Consider the following 12,365-nt stretch of genomic DNA (forward strand, 5'->3'; position numbering starts at 1 on the left):
CTTGGCTTTGGTGGGACTTTGTTACCGACTTTCATATCCGCTGCTCTATGAAACAGAAAAGATACAGCAAAGAATGTGCCGAGGATGTCATGAAATCTCTAGGTCACTGCCTAAAGCTTCTTTATATCCCGTCCCTACTTGCGTATGCCTTCTAATATCTCCAATCTCATCAATGCAGGTCTACCCATCGAGAAGATTAAGAAATGTATGGGCGATCCCGAAGCTGATGTGGAGAATGCAGTTCTAAAAAATGAGCAAGTAGTGCAGGTCATACTTTTTGTGCCCGTATGACATTTTAGAGTACACTTGGCTGATCAATTCAATTCAGATTACATGACTCCTTTGTATTATCTGATCCATTCATTATCAATTCTGCATTCCTAACATTCAGGTCGGCCGAGGATCTCGTGGTGATGTTACCATCTTGCCAACATTGGTTGTTAACAATGTCCAGTATCGAGGTTTGTTCCAAGCAGCTCTATATAATAATAGTCTTCTCCCATTGACTAGGTGTTAATTGCGTTACCTTTTATATTTGATAGTGCAAATTGGGGTGACCTTAATGACCAAATTCTACAATCCAAAGTTCAGATTTTTTTTAAGCCTTTTGGATTTGAACTAAGAACACAGTTATACATCTCCTGCTGATTTTATTATATTCATTATTGGGCCTCGTACTCTCACTCACTTTATTAGCATTGTACATCAACATTGATATATGAGGAACAAGGTTTTTCTTTTCTTTAGGCAAAGGAGCATGTCGCCGTTGTATTCTTGGGAATAACTTGCAGATTTGAAAACTTAAACATAAGAAGATTATCTTGGCGATTAAATATACTTCCAAGCTTAAAATTACCAGCCTGAATCATTGCCCTTACTTGCCATCTTTTGATAATATCTTTCCCAATTTGTATATGATATGAGGATGCTGAAGTTCTTAATGTTGCTTGCGTTTAAGGAAAATTGGAGAGGACATCTGTGCTAAAGGCAATATGTGCTGGATTTAAGGAGACAACAGAACCTCCAGTCTGTCTGAATGCAGGTCGATCTTCTTATTTTATTTCCATCTCTTAACTTTCTTCTTTTCTTTTCTTATCATATTATTTATTTATTTTTTTTATTTTGCTGAAGCTTTCTTCTTTTCTTTTCCCACCACACATTTTTAAAAGTGTATGATATCTTTCCCTTGTTCATTTTACTTAAAACAGATATCGAGACAAACGAGTGCCTCGAAAGGAATGGTGGCTGTTGGAAACATAAACATTCTAATATTACTGCTTGCAAGGTACAAAGAACAGATTTGATTATTGCACTATACAGCAAATTTCTGTTTGGACTTGTTAAATTTTGGCTGTGTATTTTATTTTAATTTTTGTCTTTTTTCTTTGTTGCTCAGGACACATTTCGGGGAAGAGTTTGTGAGTGCCCTGTTGTAAATGGAGTTCAGTATAGAGGCGACGGTTATACATCTTGTGAAGGTAAACCATTTCTCCGTAAAACAAGTTACACAGATATAAAAGGTTCCACATGAGCTCCTGTGCAGCAGCGTGGCGGCAGTATCATACGGGATTGGCTTCGGGTGTGGATAAGTTAAGGCCTTGTTCGTTTCGTTGATTCAAGTTTTCAATTCGAGTTAAAAAGTGAATTTATTGAGAAAAAACCACTATAGCACAAATAGTTGAATTTAAATTTTTGTGAGAGAAAAAAACTTGAGTTGTGATTCGAACCAACGAAACAAACGAGGCCTAAAATCTGCTGTGGTCATGTGGATTCTGTTGTTTTATTCATAGTTGAGCTACTAAATATATTCAATAAACTCCTAACTATTTATAGTTTCGTCATAGCAATACTTTTTCCTTATTAGTTAGTCTTATTGATTCTATCACAGCTTGACAGTTTTAATTAATTTAATTTCACAATCTGTATGTATCACTCATTTTGATTTATGGAACATGCATTTTTACTATGAAGTGCTTCTTTCTTAATAGCTTTTGGGCCTGCGAGATGCGCAATGGACAACGGAGGGTGCTGGTCAGAAACTCGTCATGGATTAACTTTCTCAGCTTGCTCAGTTCAGTGATATTTATATGTTTCTTGCGCTTGTTTCGCGGATCTGTTGGTCGGACATACTTTTAGTAGGTTTTGTTTGTACTTTCATTTCATTAGATAATATTTAGAAAATTGTTCTTTTCAGGACTCTGACTTGACCGGTTGCCAATGCCCACAAGGCTTACGAGGGGATGGTTATAAGTGTGAAGGTGACCGAGCATTTCAATACAGCTCTTGTAGAGAATAATGTTGCTAAGGTCCTTTAGGTCTTATAAAATACATTTGCTCCTTTTGATTGTGCAATAGACATCGATGAATGCAAGGAACGTAGCGCTTGTCAATGCGATGGTTGCAGCTGTAAGAACACTTGGGGTGGATATGAGTGCAAGTGTAAGGGAGGCCTTCTCTATATGAAGGAGCAAGATACTTGTATCGGTAAGATGACACAGACAGTTATAGTACATTTTTCATTCTTATGCATGAATAAGTTTACTCACCATCTTCAATCACCTGTTACGCTTAGGCAGTGAGAATCTTTACTTGAGAGGGTGTAATTTCTATCCTGTCTTATGTCCGCTAATTATGCTTTTGCTAATTTAGATTCATTTTAGCTGTGTTATTAGCAAGAAGGATATGGAACTTTAATCAACTTGATTCTACATGTAGAGACCGTTAACACCTGTTTATAGCAAGTTAATGTGAGTTAAGCTGCTTAACTTAGAGACTAATTATACTCCTTCACAACTCCATTCTTGAAAAAAAATAAAAGAAAAAAGAGGTGAGTTTTACAAAGTTGGACTAGACTTATCTGATGACATGATAACAAATGTGAGCTCATTCAACTTCCCTATATCCCATTACAGATTAGTGCTTGTTCGAATACGTCTGAAACAACTTGCTTTTTATGCAGAGAGACGTGGATCGAGATTTGCGTGGCTCATAACTATTATGGTTCTTGCTTCGGTGGTTGGATTAGGTCTTGCCGGTTACATATTTTACAAGTACAGGCTTAGGGTAATGCCTCAAGATTCTCTATTGACTTAGTTTCCTATCAACCGTTAGTAAGTCTCTATATCAATCGAATGCATGCTAAACTTACTTATCTCCATTTGCAGTCGTACATGGACTCGGAGATCATGGCTATCATGTCACAGTACATGCCACTGGACAACAATCTCAACAGCCGAGTGCAGACTGCGGAAGCAGAACCATTACGACAAGGTTCCGTGTGAATTCATGAGGTAAAACTTGTCAGCTTGTTTCTCAGTGTTACTATAAAACTACAACGGTAGTGCATTCTCCTTTTTCATCGCCCCATTTATGGATTGTAATATTTTTCGAATGCATATGTTGGGCTTGGCTAAGTTTGATCTTGACCCGCATGTGAGCAGGCTTCGTAATTAGCTTTGGTCTAAATCCTAATTAGCTTGTTCGTTTGGATCAATTTGTAAAATTGACTATAATTTTTTTTTTCTTCCTTGTATCTGCAGAAATAAAAGAGGCCAATGGATTGAGAGCTGAAGAAGAACATCCATCCATTGTAGAGGAGAAACATAATATGGATGTGCATATGGTGGTTGTAGATACTTAAGAGATACAAACAACCATTTGATAGCTCTTGTGAAAACCAGAACCACTTTAGGAAATTCTCTCATGTGAGCTATCTATCTACAGGAACTTTCATAAGGGAACATTTTTTTTCTCTTTTTTTTTTCCTAGATAAATTACTCGAGATGTAAATGCTGATTTGAGGATTTAAAAAAAAAAAAAAATCGGTGTAGCTGGCAACACATAGCAGAATAAAAAAGGAATCAAGGAAGAATGGGGCTGTGAAAATTAAAGATATATAAGTCTTCCTGCAGTAAGCAAACACTACAAAATGTTGTTCACTATTTGTTGTAAAATAAATAAGAGGTCTTCTACAGTTCCGCAGTTTATATTTGGGTAAGCGCTTCCAAACTTTTTTTAAAGTAAATAAAGTAAATACACCAAACTTTTTTTTTTTTCATACAATTTTAGGATTTCTTTTGTGAAGGGAAATACAGAAACGTTTTGTTAGTATAGGATGCAACATTGCAATTTCCTCCGAAAATGTTGTTTGCTTACTTTATTGAATTTTTTATTATTATTTTTTTTGTTGCTTTCTGAGCAAATGTATTCCTAATTTTGCCCTACATTTTCTCAACTTGCAGAGGAAATGATCACCCCTTATATTCTCTCGTCTCAATTCTCATATTTCTTGAGTTCTACAGTACTCTCAATCCACAAATTTAATTTAATTTAATTTAATTGTAGCCGCAAAATATTCTTATTCACGCAAAGATGGACTGTCTTTTTCTTTCCCACTAATATAACTAAAAGATTGGCCGAAATACAGAGAAGACACAAAAGTTACTCTTTTTGTAAGGATTTATATATTCATCTAAAAGCAAGTAATATAACTACATATTTTGCTTCCAGAAAGGAACTAAAATGTGTAATGTAGTTGAGTTTTTCTCTGTGTTTGATCAATAGTGCATCAAGAAAACGCCTATATTCCTTTGCCTATATTTTCTCTACTTACTCTTATCCAAAAACTGCTTTTCTAATCTTCTTACTCATAAAAACACATTCATTTTTAGCTTTACAATAATATACTAATTTATATTAACCAAATACTTTCTTTCCTTCTAAAATCCTACTTTATAACTTAAATACTCACCTCTCCTTCATTTCATATTGACCTCATCACTACACTCACCACACCAACTAATCTTCTATCTCAAACCAACAATTGATCTTCAAAAATAGCCCATTAAAGCTCTGAACCCCTCCAAATAAAATAAAATGAACACCATTTTCATTATCTTCCTAATTCTCTCCTCTCACTTGATAATAAACTACAACCCCCAACTTTTAGTCTCATGTCAAAGCCGTAGTAAAATACCATTCGTCAGCAGGCAGTTAGGGTCATGGCATCTTTTGCAAGAAAGCATTGGCATTTCAGCCATGCACATGCAGCTCCTACGTAACACCAAGGTCGTCATCTATGATCGCACCGACTTCGGCCCTTCCAACCTCTCCCTCGGTGGCGGCCGGTGCCGGTTCGATCCTTTGGACACCGCCCTTCAGAATGATTGCACCGCTCACTCGGTCCTTTACGATCCAGTCCTCAACACTTTTCGACCTCTCATGCTCCAAACCGATTCTTGGTGCTCCTCGGGATCTGTTCTTCCGAACGGGACCCTAGTCCAAACCGGCGGTTTCAACGACGGCGATCATGTTATTCGCACATTTAGTCCTTGCATGGATGAAGAGAATTGTGATTGGATTGAGACTCCAAACTACTTGGCTCAACGAAGATGGTATTCTACCAATCAAATATTGCCTGATGGTCGGATAATTGTAGTCGGAGGAAGGCGGCAATTTAACTATGAATTCTTCCCCAGGAACCTGGGAGACCCTTCTCTTATGTGGCTCAATTTCCTAAGAGAAACTTCGGATTCCGATGAAAATAATCTGTACCCGTTTCTTCACTTGTTACCGGATGGAAACCTGTTCATCTTTGCCAACACGCGGTCCATATCATTCGATTACAATCAGAATCGTATTGTTAAGGAGTTTCCTCCGATTCCGGGTGGTGATCCTCGGAACTATCCGAGCTCAGGCTCCTCTGTTTTGCTTCCATTAGACGAGAACAAAGAATGTGTTGAGGCTGAGATCATGATCTGCGGGGGAGCACCACGCGGCGCGCATCGGCTGGCTTTGGAAGGAACCTTTGTGGAGGCCCTCAGCTCATGTGGGAGACTGATTGTCAGTTATAATGATCAAAATCCTAGTAATTGGGTTATGGAGGACATGCCCCTGCCTAGGGCTATGGGCGACATGGTAATTTTACCCTCAGGCGACGTGATCATAATCAACGGTGTCGGCCAAGGCACTGCCGGGTGGGAATTGGGGCGGGACCCAGTGATGGCACCCTTAATTTACTGCCCGAATGCGGAGCCGGGCCACCGCTTTACCCTCATGGAATCGTCGTCGCGGCCGAGGCTATACCATTCCACGGCGATTCTACTACCCGATGGGCAGGTTCTCGTCGGGGGTAGTAACCCTCACGTTTTCTACAACTTCACCGGCGTCGAGTACCCGACAGAATTGAGCCTCGAGGCATTCTCGCCACCGTACCTTTCGGCGGAGAACGGGCTAGTGCGACCCAAAATTCTAGCGGCCACCGGGGTTTTCGGTTATGGCCAGTTCTTCTCGGTGGTGTTCACGGTGCCCCTGTATAACGGGGCGGATGCGGTGTCATTTAGGCTGATAGCACCGTCGTTTACGACGCATTCTTTTGGGATGAGCCAAAGAATGGTAGTGATGAAGGTGGGTACGGTTTCGCAAGTAGCGCGATTCGCTTATAACGCAACCGTCATAGGCCCATGGACGGCGGAAATTGCGCCGCCGGGGTATTATATGCTATTTGTGGTGCACTGTGAGATACCTAGTTTTGGTGCGTGGGTGAAGCTGCAGTGAAGTACTGATGAGGTTATGCATGTACGGTTGTATAGTTGGTCTACTTCTTGTAATATTGTAGGTCGTTAACTCATAAGATATCTACTTTTTGCTAGTAAAAAAAAAAAAAATGTACCTTCTCCTAAACTTGTCAAGAAAATAAATAAATAAATAAATAAAAAGGACGAAACACATCACGATTAATAAAATTACAAAACAAGTGAGACTAATTAAGCCAGTTGGGTAACTGCTCGCATCGTATGCATTAAAATTGTGTGTGAGTGGATAACAATTTCTAACTCAAACCAACATAACATACATCAGGGGAAGTATTCATGCGTGATTATTCGCAAAATTAGTTCTATTTATTATAACTAAATTTGAATTAAACTAATTACGAAGATTAATCACATGATTAGGTATGAGAATTAATATTCATAAATTGTTTTGGATATTTCTAAAGTTTTTCGACTAAATTATAAATGTCTATATTCTTGTTTCTCTTTGCAATATTACTCAACATTTTATAAATTGCATAAGAAAAACTCAAAGATTGCTCCCCACATTTTAGATAGGGTACTGAAGATTCTTATTTGATTAAGAGCTAGTCGCTTCATTATTGTTTTTTGACTGCTAGTTGCTTTATTAATTTGATTAACTAAAATAATACTCCCCTTTGTTCGATTGCCATTTCTCATTATTGGTCACCTGCGAAGTGCAAATGTTGATATGCAAATCCCATTGGAAGGACTTAATGTCAGATAGTAAGTCTCTTTACAATGGAGCATATAATAGTCACACACACACACACACACACACACACACACATATATATATATATAGGAAGAGTTGAATGTTATCCTTTAAGGGCTCCATTCTTTTCCATGTTTGTATGAGTTCGATTTATTTCTACAAGACGAACGTTTTGTTTTCTATCTTCTTCTCTGTTTTTTTTTTCTTCTTTTTGGGGTCGATGCCTAAATTTTATTGTAATGTAGCTTAATAAATCCTTTAGTAGCCATGCTCCTCATGACAAGGTTAGTACTCCAACTTCCCAAGGTCTAGAAGTAATGGCCTCTGACACCTCCACTTTTCTCAGTTGAAACATTATTTGGATGCGAAATTTCATATTAAGGATCTTGCCAACCTCAAGTATGTTCTTGGCATTGAAGTGGCACGTTCTCCAACAGGAATTGCGTTGAGCCAACGGAAATATGTTCTTGACATTTTGACCGAGAGTGCAATCACTGGATGCAAACCGGTCACTTTTCCCATGGAACAACAACACAAAACTTTCGCCTTTCTCCTTTTTATGGTATCAGAGCAGGTTTCGAAACCTGCACTTTCTTTTCAACATGTCAGAGAATGATGGGAGAAACAAGAATATGGAGGAAATAGCAGATGATGGTACAAGTCAAAACAATGCTATTGATGTTGTTGGCAACGTTGTTGACGTAGTCCCTTCCAACAAAGCATATGAAGTTTCTTCATATTATTTGCACCCATCTGATCACCCAGGCTTGATTTTTGTCACACATCCCCTCAGTGAGAATGGAGACAATTATTTCATATGGAGGCGTAATTTTATGAATGCGTTCCAATCCAAAAACAAGGCTGGTTTTATGGATGGAACGATTGAAAAACCATATTTTGATTCTCCTGATTTGCAGCCGTGGATACAATGTAATGCAGTGGTTTTTTCATGGCTCACAAACGCACTTGCAAAGGAGCTTCAAGGCAGTGCAACACATGTTGAAACCGCAAGAGAAATATGGGAGGACTTGGAACAAAGATTCACGCAAGGAATTGCACCCAAAGTCTATGAATTAAGATGTGGAATAGCATTGTTACAACAAGAAAGATCTTCTATTTCGTCCTATTAAGGAAAATTGAAAACCATATGGGGCGAGCTACAGAGCCTTCATCTAGTTCCATCATGCAAATGTTGATACAAATGTGGTGCGGCGAAACAGATGCAATCCATGCGCGAGGAAGAAAAGGTCTTTGATTTCTTGATGGGCCTTGATGAAGTGTATTCCACGGTACAGTCACAGATACTGAGTGTTGACCCATTGCTGAATATTGGAAGGGCTTATGCCATTGCAGCATGAAAAGAGAAGCAACGAACTGTTGCAGCGACACGGGCACCCATCGTAGAAGGGATTGCCTTATTGGTTAGAGGAAATGAATCAGGCCAGAAAAGGAACGACGATAGGAGGCGTGGTCAATTTCCACCTTGTGTGCACTGTGGGAAAACTAACCATATCAAAGATTATTGTTATAGGGTGATTGGGTTTCCACCAAATTGGCGTAAACCAGTCAAAAATGGTAGAACTAAGACACCTGGAGAAACACGCAATCAGATTGAAGGCCATACCATCACAAGCACGTCCACTGGCGCAGCAACCGGCGCAACATTTGCAGCTACCGTGGATGGAAAAGGATCATCGATTCCGGGCTTGACCTCCGCGCAGCATCAGCAATTACTGGCTCTGTTAGGAAGCCGAGGAGCGTCGACAGGTGTTCCTTCTGCAAGCATGGCGGCGTCCAATTTTTCTGGTAAGCGAGGTGAAGAGTGGGTTGTAAACATAGGAGCAACAAATCATATAACCCACAATATAGATTTACTCTCAGACGTGAGGTTGAAACATAATCTACCACCTGTGTAGATTCCCAATGGAGCAACAGTAGAGGTCTATGCTTTAGGACAAATTGCACTTGGAAAAAGACTTGTCCTTGAGAAAGTCCTTAGAGTTCCCAATTTTTGTTTTAATTTATTGTCAGTTAGTAAATTGACGCATGATTTAAATTGCACAATGACCTTTTGGCCGGATTTTTTTGTGATACAGGACTTACCCTCGAGGAAGCCGATTGGAGTGGGTAAAGAGCGGAATGGTCTTTATTATTTAGAGCTGATGAGAGGGGAGAAGACGTTGACAGTCAACCATTCCATTAGTCTAAGTTTATGGCATCATCGCTTGGGACATCTACCAGTAAATCGCATTCCGTTAGTTCCTAATTTATCTATTTCTTTTGATTGTACGAAGACTATGTTTTGTGATGCTTGTTGTAAGGCAAAACAAACACGCTTATCTTTTCCTATAAGTATGAATAAGACCGTACGTGTTTTTGATTTAATACACTGTGACATCTGGGGTCCCTATAAAACAAAGTCTTTTTCAGGATCTCATTATTTTTTGACCATCGTAGATGATTTTAGTCGGGTAACATGGGTCTTTCTCTTGCAACACAAATCGGAAACCAGAGCATATTTATTGCAATTTTATAATTGGGTACACACATAATTTCAAACTCGAGTCAAGATTATGCGGACAGATAATGGGTTGGAATTTACTCACAGCGATTTAATAAATCATTACTTTGATTTTGGCATGGAACATCAATCTAGTTGTACGGATATGCCACAACAAAATGGAGTCGTTGAGCGTAAACATCGCCACCTTTTAGAAGTTGTGCGAGCATTGCGATTTCAGGCACATCTTCCGATCTCATTTTGGGGAGAGCGTATTCTTACTGTGTAATGACTGAGAAAATCCCAGACCTTAAATAATACAATTTATGTATTTAAGCCAAGGATTTTCTTAGACAAATATTACGTGACTGAAGGATTTATGAAATTAATATATGTATTCCTAAATTCTGTAGCAGATTTCATGTTAAGTTCATGTTTTCGATCAAGTAAATTCGATCGATAAATTCTCGTCGTACTTTAAGGCGGAATAATTTTCAGTACAAGTATAGTTTGAGAATCTTAATTTCAAGAATCTCCAAACACAGCATGATGTTAGCAGCGTATAAAAAAAATGCACTAACATTTTAAAAGAAGAGAAAGTCCTTAATTGCCAGACAGCTAGGTTAAAGTCAGAAGATAAATACCCATAGTAGAAGGGTACAATGTGAGCTCGGGATTTGACACCGTCAGAAACAGCGTCATTCCCGAGATTTAATGCAGAAAAGTTAAATTTAGAATTTATTCAGTCTAGAATTAATTTCAAGACTTGAAACAGTTTAAGATATTACGCGAGTGAGAATTTAATGTGATCCCTAAGTAGTCGGGAATTAATATTAAATTATAAATAAGCAGTTGAAAAGGAATTGTCAGAAACTAGAATTTCCTATCGGCTAAGTTACTTACCTACAGTCAGTATAATTTTTAGCAGTTTCAAGAGAAACTTAAGAGAGTGGACAAAAGTACAAGGGGTAGGATTTATTTTTCTCTCTCTCATTCTCCACTTGGCCGGCCATGTATAGTAGAAATAGAGCCAAAATTTGGCTAGTTGAGTGTGATAAAAGGTTACAAGTTATGGTGTGATGTGATGGTAGTGGTTGAAGGGGAATTAATGACAATTTTGCTTCTCATTTTCTCCTTCCATAACCGGCCAAGAAAGGGGAGAATTGAACCAAAATTTGGTTGATTGAAGGAGTTAATGTGATGTTAAAAAATTATTCCAAGTTGCCTATAAAAGGAACCATCATAGGATAAGCTTCATTTTTTTTCTCCTCTCCTTTTTCCCACATCAAAAATCCGGCCATACACACCATTTCCTCTCAAATATTTTCTCCCACTCTCTCAATCTTGAGCCACTATCACACCATAGAAGAAGAAGAAGGAGATCAAGGGATTCTAGGAGAAGACTAGTCATATCCCTCTAAGGGTAAAGAAACTCTAAATCCTCTCATTCTCATGTTTTAGTGAAGTTTAAAATGTAGAAATATTCCTCTTAAATTTCCTTATACTCTTATAGTTCCAAGCCATTAACAAACCTTGGAGAAGAAGAGAAGGATCTAAATGGCTCTCAAGAAAGAGTTCTTCAAGGGTAACTTCTTGAACTCTTTTCAATTATTTTCTAGCAAAGTTTAAGTTTGAGAATCCATTTATGTAAATTGTGATTCTCAAGGAAATAAGTTGTAATAAGGGTGTGTGAGTTTTATGTTAGTTTTGTGAGTTTTGAGGTTAGTTTGATGGGGTATGTTTATGCTTGATCTAAGTTGCTTATTTTCGGATTAGAGGAAAAATTTTCCGGTGACTTTGACCGCGAAAATGAGGACCATAGAGCGAGATTTTTCAATGTTTTAAAGCTTGAACTTATAGCCCTGGATGTTTTGAACATTTTCGGTTACTATGACAAAACCTAATTTTAACTCTAAAACCAAGTTTGAAGCCATTTGGCAAAAACGGACAAGCTGTCCAACACAGTTTCGAAAAAAAAACTGGCAGCCACTGGTTCAGCCAAACGGGACCCTTAGAAGCTGAATCTCGATTTTTCACAAAAGTGACAATTTTATATTTCGACGAGATGAAGAAATTTGATGAAGAAAAGATTTTCAAAATCCGACCCTAAGAGGTACTAAAACACAGATTCCCGAAACGGCACAGTTTTTGACTAAAACAGTTTCAAGAAAACGGCTTTCAGCCAAACGGGGCCTTTAGAAGCCGAATTTCAACTTTCACCAAAAATGAAATTTTTAGATCTCGACGAGGTGAGAAATTTTCATGAAGAACAAAATTTTGAAATCCGACTCGAAGATATAGTAAAACGCAGATTTCAGAAACTGCACAGTTTTTAACGAGACAAAACTAAAACAGTGTCGGTTTCAACAAAAAGTTACAAAAGAACCCGAGATAGAATTTCAGTAAAATACAATGACATTAAACCTCATTTTAATGAAAGTATTCATAAAGGAAGTTTTCAAGAAAAAAATGCTTTCTTTAAAGAACTTAGTGGGTTATCGAGCAAATCATCCCGACGGGCACCTACGAGCCCAACACGATAGATCCTTAGGATTTTGAGGATTTGATGTGGGTCCAA

The 12,365-nt window shown here is 38.3% G+C and overlaps 2 protein-coding genes across 2 annotated transcripts in view; both read left to right on the forward strand.

The window, feature by feature from the left end:
• The window catches only part of LOC21394805 (vacuolar-sorting receptor 6), a 6,412-nt gene extending 2,426 nt beyond the window's left edge, over positions 1–3,986 (forward strand). The window contains exons 3-14 of the mRNA XM_024168333.1: positions 1–102; positions 179–267; positions 392–461; positions 959–1,042; positions 1,209–1,285; positions 1,397–1,478; positions 1,989–2,071; positions 2,195–2,258; positions 2,356–2,484; positions 2,960–3,063; positions 3,165–3,290; positions 3,540–3,986. Coding sequence (XP_024024101.1) covers positions 1–102; positions 179–267; positions 392–461; positions 959–1,042; positions 1,209–1,285; positions 1,397–1,478; positions 1,989–2,071; positions 2,195–2,258; positions 2,356–2,484; positions 2,960–3,063; positions 3,165–3,281 — 1,001 coding nt within the window. The 3' untranslated portion in view covers positions 3,282–3,290; positions 3,540–3,986. The remainder of the gene's footprint in view (positions 103–178; positions 268–391; positions 462–958; positions 1,043–1,208; positions 1,286–1,396; positions 1,479–1,988; positions 2,072–2,194; positions 2,259–2,355; positions 2,485–2,959; positions 3,064–3,164; positions 3,291–3,539) is intronic.
• Positions 3,987–4,607: 621 nt separating this feature from the next.
• On the forward strand, positions 4,608–6,555 carry LOC21394806 (aldehyde oxidase GLOX). Its single transcript, XM_010102321.2, has one exon. The coding sequence runs from the start codon at positions 4,876–4,878 to the stop codon at positions 6,553–6,555; it is 1,680 nt and encodes a 559-aa protein (XP_010100623.2). The 5' UTR covers positions 4,608–4,875.
• The last annotated feature ends 5,810 nt before the right edge of the window (positions 6,556–12,365 follow it).

Source organism: Morus notabilis, unplaced genomic scaffold (genome assembly GCF_000414095.1).
Source record: "Morus notabilis unplaced genomic scaffold, ASM41409v2 Scaffold1245, whole genome shotgun sequence".
Taxonomy (NCBI): Eukaryota; Viridiplantae; Streptophyta; class Magnoliopsida; order Rosales; family Moraceae; genus Morus; species Morus notabilis.

Coding starts and splice junctions, on each gene's coding strand:
- LOC21394806 (XM_010102321.2), top strand. CDS start 4,876: ATGAACACCATTTTCATTATCTTCCTAATTCTCTCCTCTCACTTGATA.